General features: G+C 36.0%; 1 protein-coding gene across 2 annotated transcripts in view; it reads left to right on the forward strand.

The window, feature by feature from the left end:
- The window catches only part of COL11A1 (collagen type XI alpha 1 chain), a 161,869-nt gene that overhangs the window by 57,992 nt on the left and 90,387 nt on the right, over positions 1–13,490 (forward strand). For both annotated transcript variants that reach the window (XM_085308266.1, XM_085308265.1), the window contains 8 exons: positions 1,956–2,039; positions 2,292–2,348; positions 6,433–6,486; positions 7,893–7,946; positions 8,061–8,114; positions 8,694–8,747; positions 12,063–12,116; positions 12,237–12,281. In XM_085308266.1, coding sequence (XP_085164392.1) covers positions 1,956–2,039; positions 2,292–2,348; positions 6,433–6,486; positions 7,893–7,946; positions 8,061–8,114; positions 8,694–8,747; positions 12,063–12,116; positions 12,237–12,281 — 456 coding nt within the window. The remainder of the gene's footprint in view (positions 1–1,955; positions 2,040–2,291; positions 2,349–6,432; positions 6,487–7,892; positions 7,947–8,060; positions 8,115–8,693; positions 8,748–12,062; positions 12,117–12,236; positions 12,282–13,490) is intronic.

Genomic DNA, 13,490 nt, shown 5'->3' on the forward strand with positions numbered 1-13,490 from the left:
TTCTTGACATGGAGAATTTCAAGCATGGAATGCTTAAAATTGGACTGCAGTGAYTCCTTTGATGAGACAGTGCATCCTTTGGATAGAAATGCATGCACGTAGTCAGCTCTTCTCCCAGTGGAGTCAAAGCAAAACACCATCTGCTTTAGCAGAAGGAGGAACAAGCCCAAAGCTGTTAAAGTGCCTCACAACTTTTTCTAGTATGAGAAGTACTGAGTGTATGGAACTCATTAATCTTAAGCGTATGTGAAAGATTTTATGAATACTGCCATCCCAGAGAATTGATACAGCAGTCAGAAGTGATGGTGCAGTGTGTTTGGTAAGATACACACAGTAAAACGGCTTACAGATGTTCTAACATCTCCCTATCTCCCATCAGTATCAATGAGAAAAGGAAGATTTTGTAAAGTTTATTTTCTATTTATGAAACAATCAATGAAAGATTATTAAAATAAGCTATGTTTTTGACTTCGTGTTTGCACTAAGGCTCATTTCTATTATCACAGCTGGCTGTATAAGAAAAATATTTATTCACTAATAATTAGTTGATGGAAAAAATGCCACTGCTCCTGAAGGGGGTTATTCCCAAATCTTCCAACAGTAATTGCTGGGCCAGCAAAAGACAGATTTATCTTTTATCAGTTTTCTTCATTAAAGGTAGCAACTGTTAGCTAATACTTAACCTATCTATCACTTTGGAAAATCCTACTACCTGTATTTTTAAATGTTAATAAGTTAGACCAGAAGTGATTTACTAAGTCAAAACAGAAATTTCTGGGGAAGCAAGAAATTGGTTTCATGTATCCTGCATTAACAGGCTAGTAGCTTAACCACCTCCAGACTTTTTTTTCCACATTTAGCATGTTAATATCAAAGTTATAGAAAGACACTTTCAATTTTAGAAGAATTCTAAGCCTTTGGTAACACATGCGAGATGCCTTTTGTGGGTCATGTGGCTCTTCACATGTGGGGCTTGAATTCATTAGAATTTGTTCATCTTTTCAATGGATACAAGATAATTAGTTTAGGTACCTTTGCTTGGAAAAATATTTTGTAAAAGTGGTTGATTCTATTTTATGTCAATTCTTACAAACCCTGATCTCCTTTCACATAGTGGCAGGCTTGATAATTCTCTTGCTTTCCAACTTTAAAGAAGTCAAGTGTTCATTTGCAGGCGCTTAAAGCGATAAGCAGTAAGTTTTCCAAAACTTTGAAAAAAACTCTTATGTTATGATAATAGTTGACTACAGTAGAGAAATATCGATTACTTTGTCAACTCTAGACACAGACAAACTGGACAAACTGCTGCCAGCTGTAAAAGATTCATGGCCTTGGRATCAAGTGTGCTAGGAAAGCCACGCTTTTTTTGCAAGACAATGTCTCTGAAACATTGCACAACTTCTCCAAGCAGTTCCATGAACAGATCAGGAGTACAGGAATGAGTGCTTAGATTTTATTCTTTAATTTATTTTGAAATTGCCAGAAGCAACACAAATCAGTTTATTTTTTTATACAAAATATTTTTCAAATTGAAGGCTGCCTGAAGTTGAATTGCATTTTTGTATGGGTAGTTAGAGATATACTGAGAATTAATTAATGGCACAAATTCATTTTAATACATATTTTCAATGAGGTATTACAGATGATTAGAGTCCATTTTGATTAAGTCGCCAAAAAAACTCAAAACAAAAATGCAATGAAATTAACAGAATGTTGGCTCATAAAGGATTAGATTTGTGTTCCAGTTCTAATCTGTTATTCATAATTGAATATTCATGCTAGATCCAGTGGCCTCAGTGCAGCAGTCTTCTGACGTTATGGAATGTTGGCATTTTATAATGAAATAAAGAGTGATACCCACTATCTTCACAGGGGTTTACACAGTTGCAGTGAATAGCAAGTATGGTTTTAACTTAATAAATTCTGAATTCCTTTTCTTGTTTTGGTACTTCCAGTTCCGCTTTGGTGGAGATGGTGAAAAGGGTCCAACAATCTCTGCTCAGGAAGCTCAAGCACAAGCTATTCTTCAGCAAGCAAGGGTAAGCACAAGCAGCCTGCTRAGAAAATTGCTAGAAGGGTACGACTCCAAATGCAGTTCCATTTTATAGTATGCAGGGTGTGACATAAAGAGCTGTAAGCATTGTTTTACTACAGTAGATACCTTTATTAAAAACTGATGGCAGTTGTTTGCTGATGGGTTATGAAATTGTGTTATTATAGAATTTGAATGTTGGATTGACARGTTTTTCTTGATATCTACTGCTTTACTGTGTGGKTTTTTTTTTTCTTAGATTGCTATGAGAGGGCCACCTGGTCCCATGGGACTCACTGGAAGACCAGGACCTGTGGTATGTAAACAAATCCTATCTTACCTGTGTATTTGCACTCATCTTATTTGGAATGATACTGATATAATGAATGAAGGCTATAGTTCGTATTCTTATTCAAGGTCTGCAATGCACCTGAATATTAAAGCAGTTTTTAATGTGGATTTTGGGATGTTTGAATGAGGTACACTGGTAGAATTACAAAACTAATGAATAGCCTTATATAGCTACGTACACCTCTGCAGTCAGTTATCTGTGTAATAATATTCACAAAGTTTCCTGTAGTAGTAAATATGAAACTCTGCAGGAGGATATATTAAAGCAAGAGTGTGCAGAATGATCCTGCCCTACTATTTAAGGTGCATTTAGAAAGTTTTTAAGTGGTATTGAAATAATCAATCAAAAACCATATAGATTTCTAAAAGAATTATACTTTTTTTAACTTCAGATCTGAATTTGGCCTGTGCTGCTAATAAGTGATCTGGAAAATGCAGCTGTCCCTGTGTACGCTCAAAAGATTTATATTTAGTTCTGGTCTATACATGGAATACAAACAAAAGTTTTTCTAATGATATGCAAAACAACCTTTTTGATCACAAAGAGGTTTGCAACCATATTCTTTAAAAAACACTTTAAAAGGACAATGACACAGTGAAAGTAGAAAAGCAGATAGGTAACTCAGCAAGCAAAAACCACCTGATCAGTCTTGTTGTTGTAATTTCCTCTGTTAGGAAATGGATACTTTGCAGACTCAATAATCCACTAATGCTGTGCTTTAGCACTTACCATCTTTCAAAAAGTCATTATGAAGCATACCTACCACAATATAAAATAACAAGTGCTATAGCCAGGATTACAAGCTTTGTAGAAAACTAGTCTTTTCTATATTTTTCCCAGGTGATTATATTTATCCTTTGATGTAGGCAGTGAAATTCTTTTCTAGAGTTAATACAGCATCTGTATTTGAAATCATGTGACTTCCATTTAATTTGGAAACCTTTATTTAGTCTACTTTGGTGGCACAGCTAGGTGGGCAAATATTTGGCCTCCTAATTTGGATCCGTATCTGCTGTAATTTTTATGTACATCATCATTATAGTGATGGGCACCTGGAGCACAAAGAACAATGTTAGCACTTGTTATGACATCAGACATAAAACCAGACAGCATCTGGTTTTAAAACACAAGCAAAAATATGATTGTGCCGTTGAAGAATGAAAACAAATTATGTCTGTATAACAAAGAGAAAAGGATGAAAGAAATTCCTATCTGGTTTATTGTGTGAAGTAAAAGTGACTGCAGCACTATGTCAGCCACAACAATAGCATCATACACACAAGATAACAACATAAGTTTGGAGGGCTTCTGGTTTTCTACTTGCTTTAGTATGCAATAGCAATTTCCTCCACAGTAGTTTCCTTCCACTTATCCCTGTAGTGGAGGTTTAGTCACAATTTTAAAGTGGTGGAACTGTAGTATGAGAAATACAGCTCCTTCCTCTTCTATTGCTCATCTTTCCTTCGTTAATGTGGTGCTTCAGCAACAGCCGTTGTTGAATGGTAACCATCAAGTCGTTCTCTTCCAGTCTCCTTTTTTTGCCCTCTCATCCTCATCCTTTTTAGTGTACAGCAAGGTACAGTACATCTGATTTTAACTGTTGGTTTGTAAGGAGGAGAGGCAAATGGACAAACATTAATGTAGCGTCCTATCCATTATAATGTGCAGAAAATACTGGCCAGTCTGTTGCCCATCACACTGTGCATCAATTTAGCAGCACTATGCAAATGATAAGTTATCGCAGCAGCTCTCCTTTCTGTTCCCTCCAGTGACTACTTTTATTAGTAGAGAGATCCCAGGAAGGCATAAGACAGTGGCATACTGTGGAAGTAATATTTTAGGGAGAATAAGGAATACTCCAGATCTTGTTCTTCCCTGATCCCTAGTAGCTCAACATGCCTGTCAGGCATTTTTGAGAACTACATAATAGTAAAACTGCTGGAACTTGTATTCTGAGTTGACTTGGCAATGTTTAGCTTCATCTTTTTAGAGCATTCGAGAGCCTCTTACAGATGATGTTATATTCCAAATGGCCAATTTCACGAACCATCTCTGTTTATCTAGGTGAAATTTACTGACTTCGGGTAAATTTTTTCCAAACCATATCAGAATCTCCTTCTGTTCCCAGAACCCGAAATCACTGAGATTTAGTTCTATTTTTAAATTGGCTTATACAAGATCAATTCTTTTCTAAAGTAATTTTCTGAAGTGAATAGCTGCTACTGAGCAGAGAATTTGGCCCATAGACTCCTAATTGACCATAATTAAGTACATGACACTTATAAAAAGTTGGACAACACATTGAGTTTATTCAACAAACTAACACGTTACTTCCAGTAGAGTATTTAAATCAAGAGACCTCTATGTGACATTCAGTTTATACAGACAAAAATAATTACAGAACTGCTGTAAACAGTAAGGACCAGTTTAGTACTGGTAGTGAATAGTTCCTTTAACTAAGTATAACCTGGCCTCATACCCACACTAGAGCACTTTTTAAAAGCCTTCGTGAATTTCTGTATGCAAAGTTCAACAAATGAATAATATTAATAGTTGTTTTGCTACTATGCCACCAGGAGGCTCTAGAAATCCAGCTCTTTGATCTGGTTACATTTTTGGCCTAGAGTCTCAGAAGTAGCTGCTGATTTTTGATTTGACGTTTGCTTGTGTGTACAACTCATTTTAAGAATGGAATTGCTGGAGATTTGGACCTTACTATGAACTATATTTTGCTAAATTAATTTAGTAACCAGTAAGATCCATTAAGAAACATACCAAGTATTTATTTAAAAAAGGTGGGGAGAGGGTCTTGAACGCAACAGTGTAATAGCCCCAATCTAGCTTCAAGTGAGTCTGGAGATTGCATGCTTAATTAAGATAAAATACAAGAGAAAGTTCTGTGTACAGATATTAAATGTAACAAATTATGTTTATTAAAAGCAGAGTTTACGCTAGGGAAACCCATTCAGGCTGTCACCACCTACCAAATCCACTGTTCTCTCCATTGCCAACATCAACTCAGGATCTGATTTTCAATTTGCTTAGGACTTGGTTCAATACCTGCAAAATCAGTGGGAATCTTTCCACTCCAAGATGCTAAACTGGATACTAAAACAAGCCTTGAGACTACTCCTCCTTTCTTTGAATGAAGTCATTATGGTGAACATAGGAGGAGAATCAAGCCTCCAAGGTCTGCAAGATTTGTTTTGTATTAAATGCATACATTTAGTGATCACCTGTTTCAGAGGTCAGAAATGCAGAAATTCTTTTGTCCATAATAGTAAACCTCAGTATGTTCCTTCCCTAACAGTAAACTTCAGTATGTTCCTTCCCTGAAACCTGTATTTTTTGTCAGCATGTTGGTAATTTTTTGTTTCATTTTGTCTTTTTTTGTGAGAATAATATTAAGAGAACAAAAATGACTTTGACTAATTTTGCCTCAGATCCATGTACGTTATCTTACCCTGGCTAAAGATCTGTTTTAGGACTGCTTATGATTAAAACTTTTCTGAAAACCTGTATCATCATTTGACGATGGTTAAAAAAAAATCAGTTATACAGATTTTCAACTTGTTCAGAGCTAGATGCACAAAGACCTTGTGCAGAACATTGGTTGATGGCAAGGTTAGAGAGGGGTGTTGTTTTCAGTACAACACAGAAATGAATAAAGGTGAAAAGAAACAAATTTCGTTTCTGTTGAAATTTCTGCAGCAGGTGGACTTCTGTTTGCATGACTTTAAGTTCTTCCTGTGTGATATTTAGCTGTCAAATATTCATATAGACCAAAGGGTTATATTTGATCCCATTTAAATCTGTGAGGGTTTTGCTTTGGTAATAGAAAGATTTTTCTGGTTCAGGTCTAGTTTCTAGACAATGATGTTAATAGGATATATCTAGAGACTCAAATGATGATTTCACACCACCTAACAAACATTGGATTGTTTGTTTTTTCTCCCTGCATTTAATGTGTAGAAATAGCAAACACGTTACTAAATTAAAGTTGTATTGTACTTTTAAACTAACAGAATGTTTCTCTTTTTGCATCAAGGGTGGGCCTGGAGCAGCAGGTGCCAAAGGTGAAAGTGGTGAGCCAGGTCCCCAGGTACAATAAAATTGCCTGTTATGTTTGACCTTGCTTACCTTTATATGCTTTTCAGTATAAGCAAATACATTCATATCATTTAATAGAAATAAATTATGTGCTTCCTGCATGCAATTGAAGAAAAAGAGCTTTTATGCATACAATCCTATTTAAATGATATAGCTAGACTGTTCATTTTGAAATGTGAAAGTAAGTCTGCCTTTACATAACAAAGAGCATTTATCACATGTGGAGTGTCATCACTTGAAAACCTGTTTTAATATTGTCAGTCGGGTTCTTTTCTCCATTCAAAATCATACATGCTTATAACTGCCATGAGTCAGTCTGCAATCATATGACCTTGGGCTCTGATTTTATCAGATCTCGAAAGGTGAGAGAGATTGAATTTAGTTAGTAATTAAATAGCGAATTTTTAAGAAAGACTTGACATGCCAAGAAGTAGTCTTTAGGAACATTTCTTTACAGCTTGCAGTTACATCAGCTTTTGTGCAGTGATCTCAAAGAGCACTGAAAAACATCTTTCAGCTTAAATCTAGAAGTTAATGTGGGTTTCTTAAAGAAAACATAGTAAGAGTCTCTGGAATAATGATTTTGCCAGATCTCAAGTCATACTGCGGATTTAATACATTATTAAGTGCCTGTCTTAAAAGTCCACCTGTTTATTGGCATAAAATTAAAGGAAAACAAATAAAAAGCACTATGAACAGCTGTCAATCTTCCTGTTTGCTTACCTGCAGTCTTAGTATTGTTTCTGTTCGTGCCCTGTTATATTGGATGCTACACTGCTACATCCACCTGAAGAAGATGCATTTGGATGGGGGTTGAGAATGCTTCCATGGAAGCATACTTCCACCACATCTTCAGTGAGAGTACCATGTCTGAAAAGTGGAATTAAGTTTGCAGTCTGTAGTTCGGTCTCTCTATGGTTAAAACTGCTGAGCTTTAGCAGTTTCAACTGCTAAGACACCATATGAGCTATTTACTAGCACAAGTCATGTTTGTGTATCAGTTAGGGATCTGAAATAAGTACTCTTCAGATTTCATCGAATAATTATTCTGTGACTAAATTAATTTTCATGTGACTGGAACAAGGGTTTTCAAAACACAAGGCTAAGATCTTCAAAGCCATCAAAAGAATGTAACAAGCTTTTATGTAAAAAAGACCAATTATGCCATGCATAGTGTCAYCTCAGGAAAACTAATGTTAAAATTAGCAATGCTAAGGCCAATTTGAATGCTTAAGTTCTATCAAAACTAATGGGAATTAGGAATCCAGAATGCATCTCCTTGAAAAAAAATGTAGCTTTGTGTAAAATAAATAAATAAATTGTATAATGTCCTTGAGATGAGACTAGCTTTTTTTCTAACATTAATATGATTCTAAGAATTATACTATTTAAATTCAGGGTCCTCGCGGTATTCAAGGTGCCCCTGGTCCAAGTGGGAAAGCTGGCAAAAGGGTAGGTAGCAAATGGATCAAGCCTGCACTGGGTAAATAATTGCTATTTAAATATATTTGAATATTAACCCATTACATTTCATTTTCAAATGCTTGACCCTTTCGGTTTTTGCAGGGACGCCCTGGTGCTGATGGTGCCAGAGGGATGCCAGGAGAACCTGGTGCAAAGGTAAATAATAATGAGACCTGAGGTTTTATTTCAGTCTTGGAATGGGCTAGACAGATTTTAAACAGGCACCACAGCTTCTGCCACGGCAACCCACAGTTCTGCTCTCAAGTGGAGATACTGAGGTTACAGATAGCTGGGTCAGCAGCAAGAGCTGAGAATGAATCATCCATTTAAAATATGCTAATTAATGGTAATGGCTAGTAGTCTGACCTTGAAATAGCTTGATTCTTTGGGCACAATTCCTGTCCCTCTGAGACATCTTCTAGTTACAGAGTAGTAGCAACAGTGAAGTCAATTTTGCAACTACGAACTGTGACTAGAACCAGCCTTTCGTCTGTAGTTTTCATTTTTATAAATAGCATAATTACAGTGCAGTGTAAAGGCTGATTTATGGCATCTTCTCTTGCTCTGATATGTAGAAGTAAATTTTCTAAGTTTGATTTACGTTTTTGATTCATGTGTTTCATTCAGTAAGAAAAGTGTGCATATAACCGCGAGTAGAAATTGGCTTCTAGAGAAAAGACACAATTTAGTCTGAGTAATAAAAAATATACTAAGGCTGTGATTTTTCTTTCCTAGGGTGACAGAGGATTTGATGGTCTTCCTGGCCTCCCTGGTGACAAAGGTAACAGGGTAAGATAAACATGCATGTTTTCATACAACAGCATAATGATGCTGTCATGTAAATAACATACAATTAGTATACAATTTATAAAAATAACACTAAGGGCTATGGAGAAAGTTCAGAGAAAATTTCAGCATTTCACACTACAGAATAATATCTATACTGTCAAATAATGTATGCCCTATAAAACACTTTAGTAATATTAATCAGAAGAAAACAATTCACATTTGTATTACTGATTTAAAAGCATATGCAGAATTCACATCATGCCTTCTACTTGGCATTGCTCTAATTTCTCTTAGTTAAGGAATTTGCCTATTGGATTTAAATTCATCATTGAAGGAAAGAGTAATACAGTAAATTAGCATAAAGTTTCTATATCAAGAGCATGTCAAATTTTAAATCTACCCAAAAGCTTACTCAGTGAATGCATGTGGGTATTTGAAATGTAAAGTGAATTGTTTAGTGTGGCTCATTCCAATGACTTTTGATTAAAGACAGATCAGAGTCAGATCAGATAAGCTAAGAAAACTTGGAATAACATTTAAAATAACTTTCATTTACATCATAACAATCTATAAAATCAGGCTGCGTCTTTCTCTTTAAAGTCTAGAAATAATCATGGCAGAGGATTTCTGTTTTAAATTATACACCCAATGTAGGTGCTAGTAACAACAAGCTTTATGGAATGTAACTCCTTAACTGTTGTCCTGGTAAGTGCACTGCACCATAAAAGAAACAGTGAATGGAAATGTCAACAAAACCATTCCTAGCTGCACTAGAGCTTGATGAGCATGGAAGGATTATAGCTTTCACCCTTCAACAGGTTAGCATAAATTGCTGTACTTCCCAGGAACTCTCACCAGTTTTAGCTGCTGGCCAGTAATGTAGATCTTTGTAATAACATCTCAGGCTACTCTTCTGAGTTCTGTTTGCAATGGAAAAATAATTTTTAGTGCCATTCACAAACCTCTTGATTGTCTTTCATCCTTCTCTCTTCCTTGAAGAATGTAAAGCAATCAGCTTTTCACAGAATTGAAATCTGGTTTGATTAGCAGGTGACCAGCAGAGGGTGCTAAACATTAAGCTCTTGTCACTGCTTATCTCTGAAGGCTGAGCAGAAATTGGTTCAGAGCAAGGGGATATATCTCTGCTTTCGAACCCTGAATAGCTGAATTGTCAGTCCATGGAACCTTCCATGAAATAATTAAATCAATTTTGTTGTTATTTTTTCTTGCAAATATTTACTTGGGTTCATATTTCCTGAACAAATCAAAAAACAAAAATAAAACAAAAAAAACAGAAACAAAAGAATAAGTTTTGGTTGAAATTTGCAAAATAGTAATGAAAAATCATGCCCTCTTTTCATCAGCTTTCCCATCCCGCTATTTAAGAATCACTGCACTCTTGTGTTCCAATAGGAGTCTTTTACAAACATACAATTTATGATCTATCTGGAGACAGCTCAATTCAAAGCTAGATCAGATAGCTGAGGCTCTTCAGATTTATAATATACCAACAGCATATAATGCAAATATTTAGTTCTCTATGGCTTTCAATAAAGAGCACAGGAAGGAAAGTAAAAGAAACATTATTTTCTGTTGTAGTTACCTTTTACCTCTAAGAGAATTGATATTGAAAGTCTATAACCTGAGAGTGGATTTTTAGGATTTTTTTTAGGATTAGTCATATCTTAGTTGTGAGTTGCAAATTGGATGCCTCTCTGAAGACAGGCTTTTGTAAAACACGAGTTGTTAGATGCCAGTAACCAAATAAGATTCTCTGGCCCACAGTGTTAGGGGAGATCAGACTACAAGGCTTAAAAGTTCTCTAAAACTTAATATTTATAAGTATGAAATTYTTTGCGTAGATTTAGTTGAAATGTATACCTTCTCAAGTGTAAAATAACCAGGCACTATCTACTAGAAGAAAAGGATGTTAGAAAAAAATAAAATCAGGCATTTTAAAGAAAGAATTGGAGATCTGAAGAACTGAGGGTACTAATAATGATAAGAAGTTATATTCTGACTGCATGACAATACCAGGACACTGAACTCAAGCTCCTAATCTGGCTCTAAATGTTATATTGCAAGAAGGGTAGCCGCTTACAGGATGAACTATTTCAATATTAGACAATTTAAGTCTATATTGTAATTTTCATCTGGATATTAATTGGAAGGCAGAAGACAGATTGTATGTGTCATGTCTCATCTTTCTGGAGTATCATTTAGCATGTGGAAAGCCACATGCTGTATCAGCAGATCATGTTGTATAGCTTCAAAGTATAGTAAAATATAGAGACTGTTGCAGTAATTAATATTACGACTATAAAAGTGCAATTTGTAGAAAGTCATTCTCTGTCATGATGACCTCAGCTCATAGAGGACAGAAAGGACAGAAAGGCAGTGGAAAGAAATCCTGATATTCCTAATATGAGAGAGCTCTGGMATAAGTGAGCAGTTACCTGAAATCCCCTAAAAAAGTTTGAAAGAGTGGAGCTGCTCAAGTGTGATGCCGTATATCTTTGCTAGGATCCATAGCAATAGTCAAGCTTCTTGGAGGCATTGATAAAATTAAGGAAAGCAGCATGAATACTTGGTTGTTGTCCAATGCCAGAAGGAAGTCACAGCCTAAAAACCCGCTGCCCAAAAAAGAGGTCAGTCGGTGTTTGAGCTATGCAGCACACTAGTTCTCCTTAAAAACAAGGAAAGAAAAATAAATACTAAAAGTACAGTCCAGAGTCTGCTGAGGCTCTCCATATATAGACTTGAAAAGCCCCAGCCTCAGAGGGGAAGTATGGAAGTCTGGCTCTCTTCCAAACCCTCAGACAAATCAGTCTCAAGGCTCTCTGTGGACTGGGGCCAGAGCAGGTCATTCTGAAGGGTGGCCATTGCGCTTCACTGTGTATATTCCAGGGCCCAGCAATTGGTTTATTAATCTCTTATCCATGTGCAYGTTCTTTATTTTACTGCCAGTAATACTTTGTGTTGGGAGAAGGGACTGCTGATGAGACATGGTAAAATGTAGGTAGACAGTAACGCTACTTCTTGTAACAGTAGTCTGTATGTTCTGGGGCCAAAATAGTTAGAGTCAAATCCTACAAACACAAACAGTTCATTTTTTCAGAAATGTTAATTTGTTTTTTATGCTAATGCAATAAAAGATTTTGCTGAGTACTATAACCTACAGATTTGTCTTATTATGACAAGACATGTTTTGACGCATCAGACTGCAGCTAACACACTTATTTTCGTTCCACTTTCCCATCCCTTATTGTTTCCAGCCACAGTCATGTTATTTTAATGACTTCTCTTGTCCTACAGGGAGACCGTGGCCCACAGGGACCTCCTGGCTTACCTGGTGAAGATGGATTAAGAGTAAGTTGCTGTTTATTTCACATACCCAGTAAAATCTACAGCAAGTTTTCACATATTCAGAATTTAGTCACAACATGTGCTCTTTTTCCTAAAACTCCTGTTCCCTTTCTGCAAAAACAGGGAGAAGATGGAGAAGTTGGACCGAGAGGTCTCCCAGGTGAAGCTGTAAGCAGTGCTTTCTTACTCTTCTGTTTCTAGGTTGTACCCTGTTTTAAACAAAAATTACTTTCAGATTTGTTTTTCTTTCTGTTGAGCTGTCCTGGATTCCAGATATAAAAATTAGCATGTGCAAGGAGAATATTGATTGTTGAAAAGCAAACAAATGAACAGTTTTGTTAAGGGTGAAACACTACTAACAAGATAAGAATTAACTCAGGGATATATCAGTCAAGTGAACACAACTTTCACAATCATAAAGGATATTTCTTTTCCTTTTGACCTGGTGTAAAATCAGTCATTGTAGTTAATTCACCTTGATGCATGAGAATATTGGCAAACATTTGTTGCCTTGAAAATGTTTTATAAGCATTTATTAGAAAACAAGACCTGTTTTTTTTTACCTCTTTTTCTCCCACCACTGTACTTCACTGCATATTTTTATACTTGTTCCACATACAGAAGTTCCACTTCTGTCAGTTGGAATTCTGTAGATGCTGCCACTGCAGAGCAGAACTCTGCATTGCAGACAAGAAATCATGCCTCAGAAAGAGGAATTTTACCCTAAATGTTTGGTACACTGCTACCTAGTCACAAAGTAGGAAGAAGATGCTGCAGAGTCAGAGTATTAGTGATTTTATCTATATCATATGTGAGGGGACTGGAGTCCTGCCTACTTTAGCAAGTGTGTCACAAATGAGGACACAAATGATGCAAATTAATATTCATTTACATAGTGTAAATTCAGAGATTATGTTATAGGGCAAATTTTGCTTATCTTATTCGAGAGCATAGCCATAGATCTTATGTGGAATTTTTGTAGCAGTAAGAGGAGTGACTCTTGATTTTGGCTTGCAGAATACTTTGCATTTATTAAAATAAAACTATTAGTAAATTTTAAATATTAATTGTATCTTTACTACATAGAAAAATATTATTTCACACCTAGTATAGTAATACACAGGAGGACCGAACATCTTGTTTTCAGAAAAGACTGGCATATACACGTTTGCTACTATTCAGGTCCGACCTTCAGGACAAAATACAGATGAAGATTCAGTGGAAGATGCTGTGCCAATGTTCTGTACAAGCAAACAGAAACTGTTATCACCTTCTACCTTTCTCTGAAGTTACCACATGGCTGACTAAAACAAACCTTGCGCTTCCACTAAAATTCTGGTCAGACATATGGCAGACTTCAGAAGAGTCTATTATCAG

Source organism: Rhea americana, unplaced genomic scaffold (assembly GCF_003343005.1).
Source record: "Rhea americana isolate MKP2758 unplaced genomic scaffold, rheAme1 scaffold_272, whole genome shotgun sequence".
Classification (NCBI taxonomy): Eukaryota; Metazoa; Chordata; class Aves; order Rheiformes; family Rheidae; genus Rhea; species Rhea americana.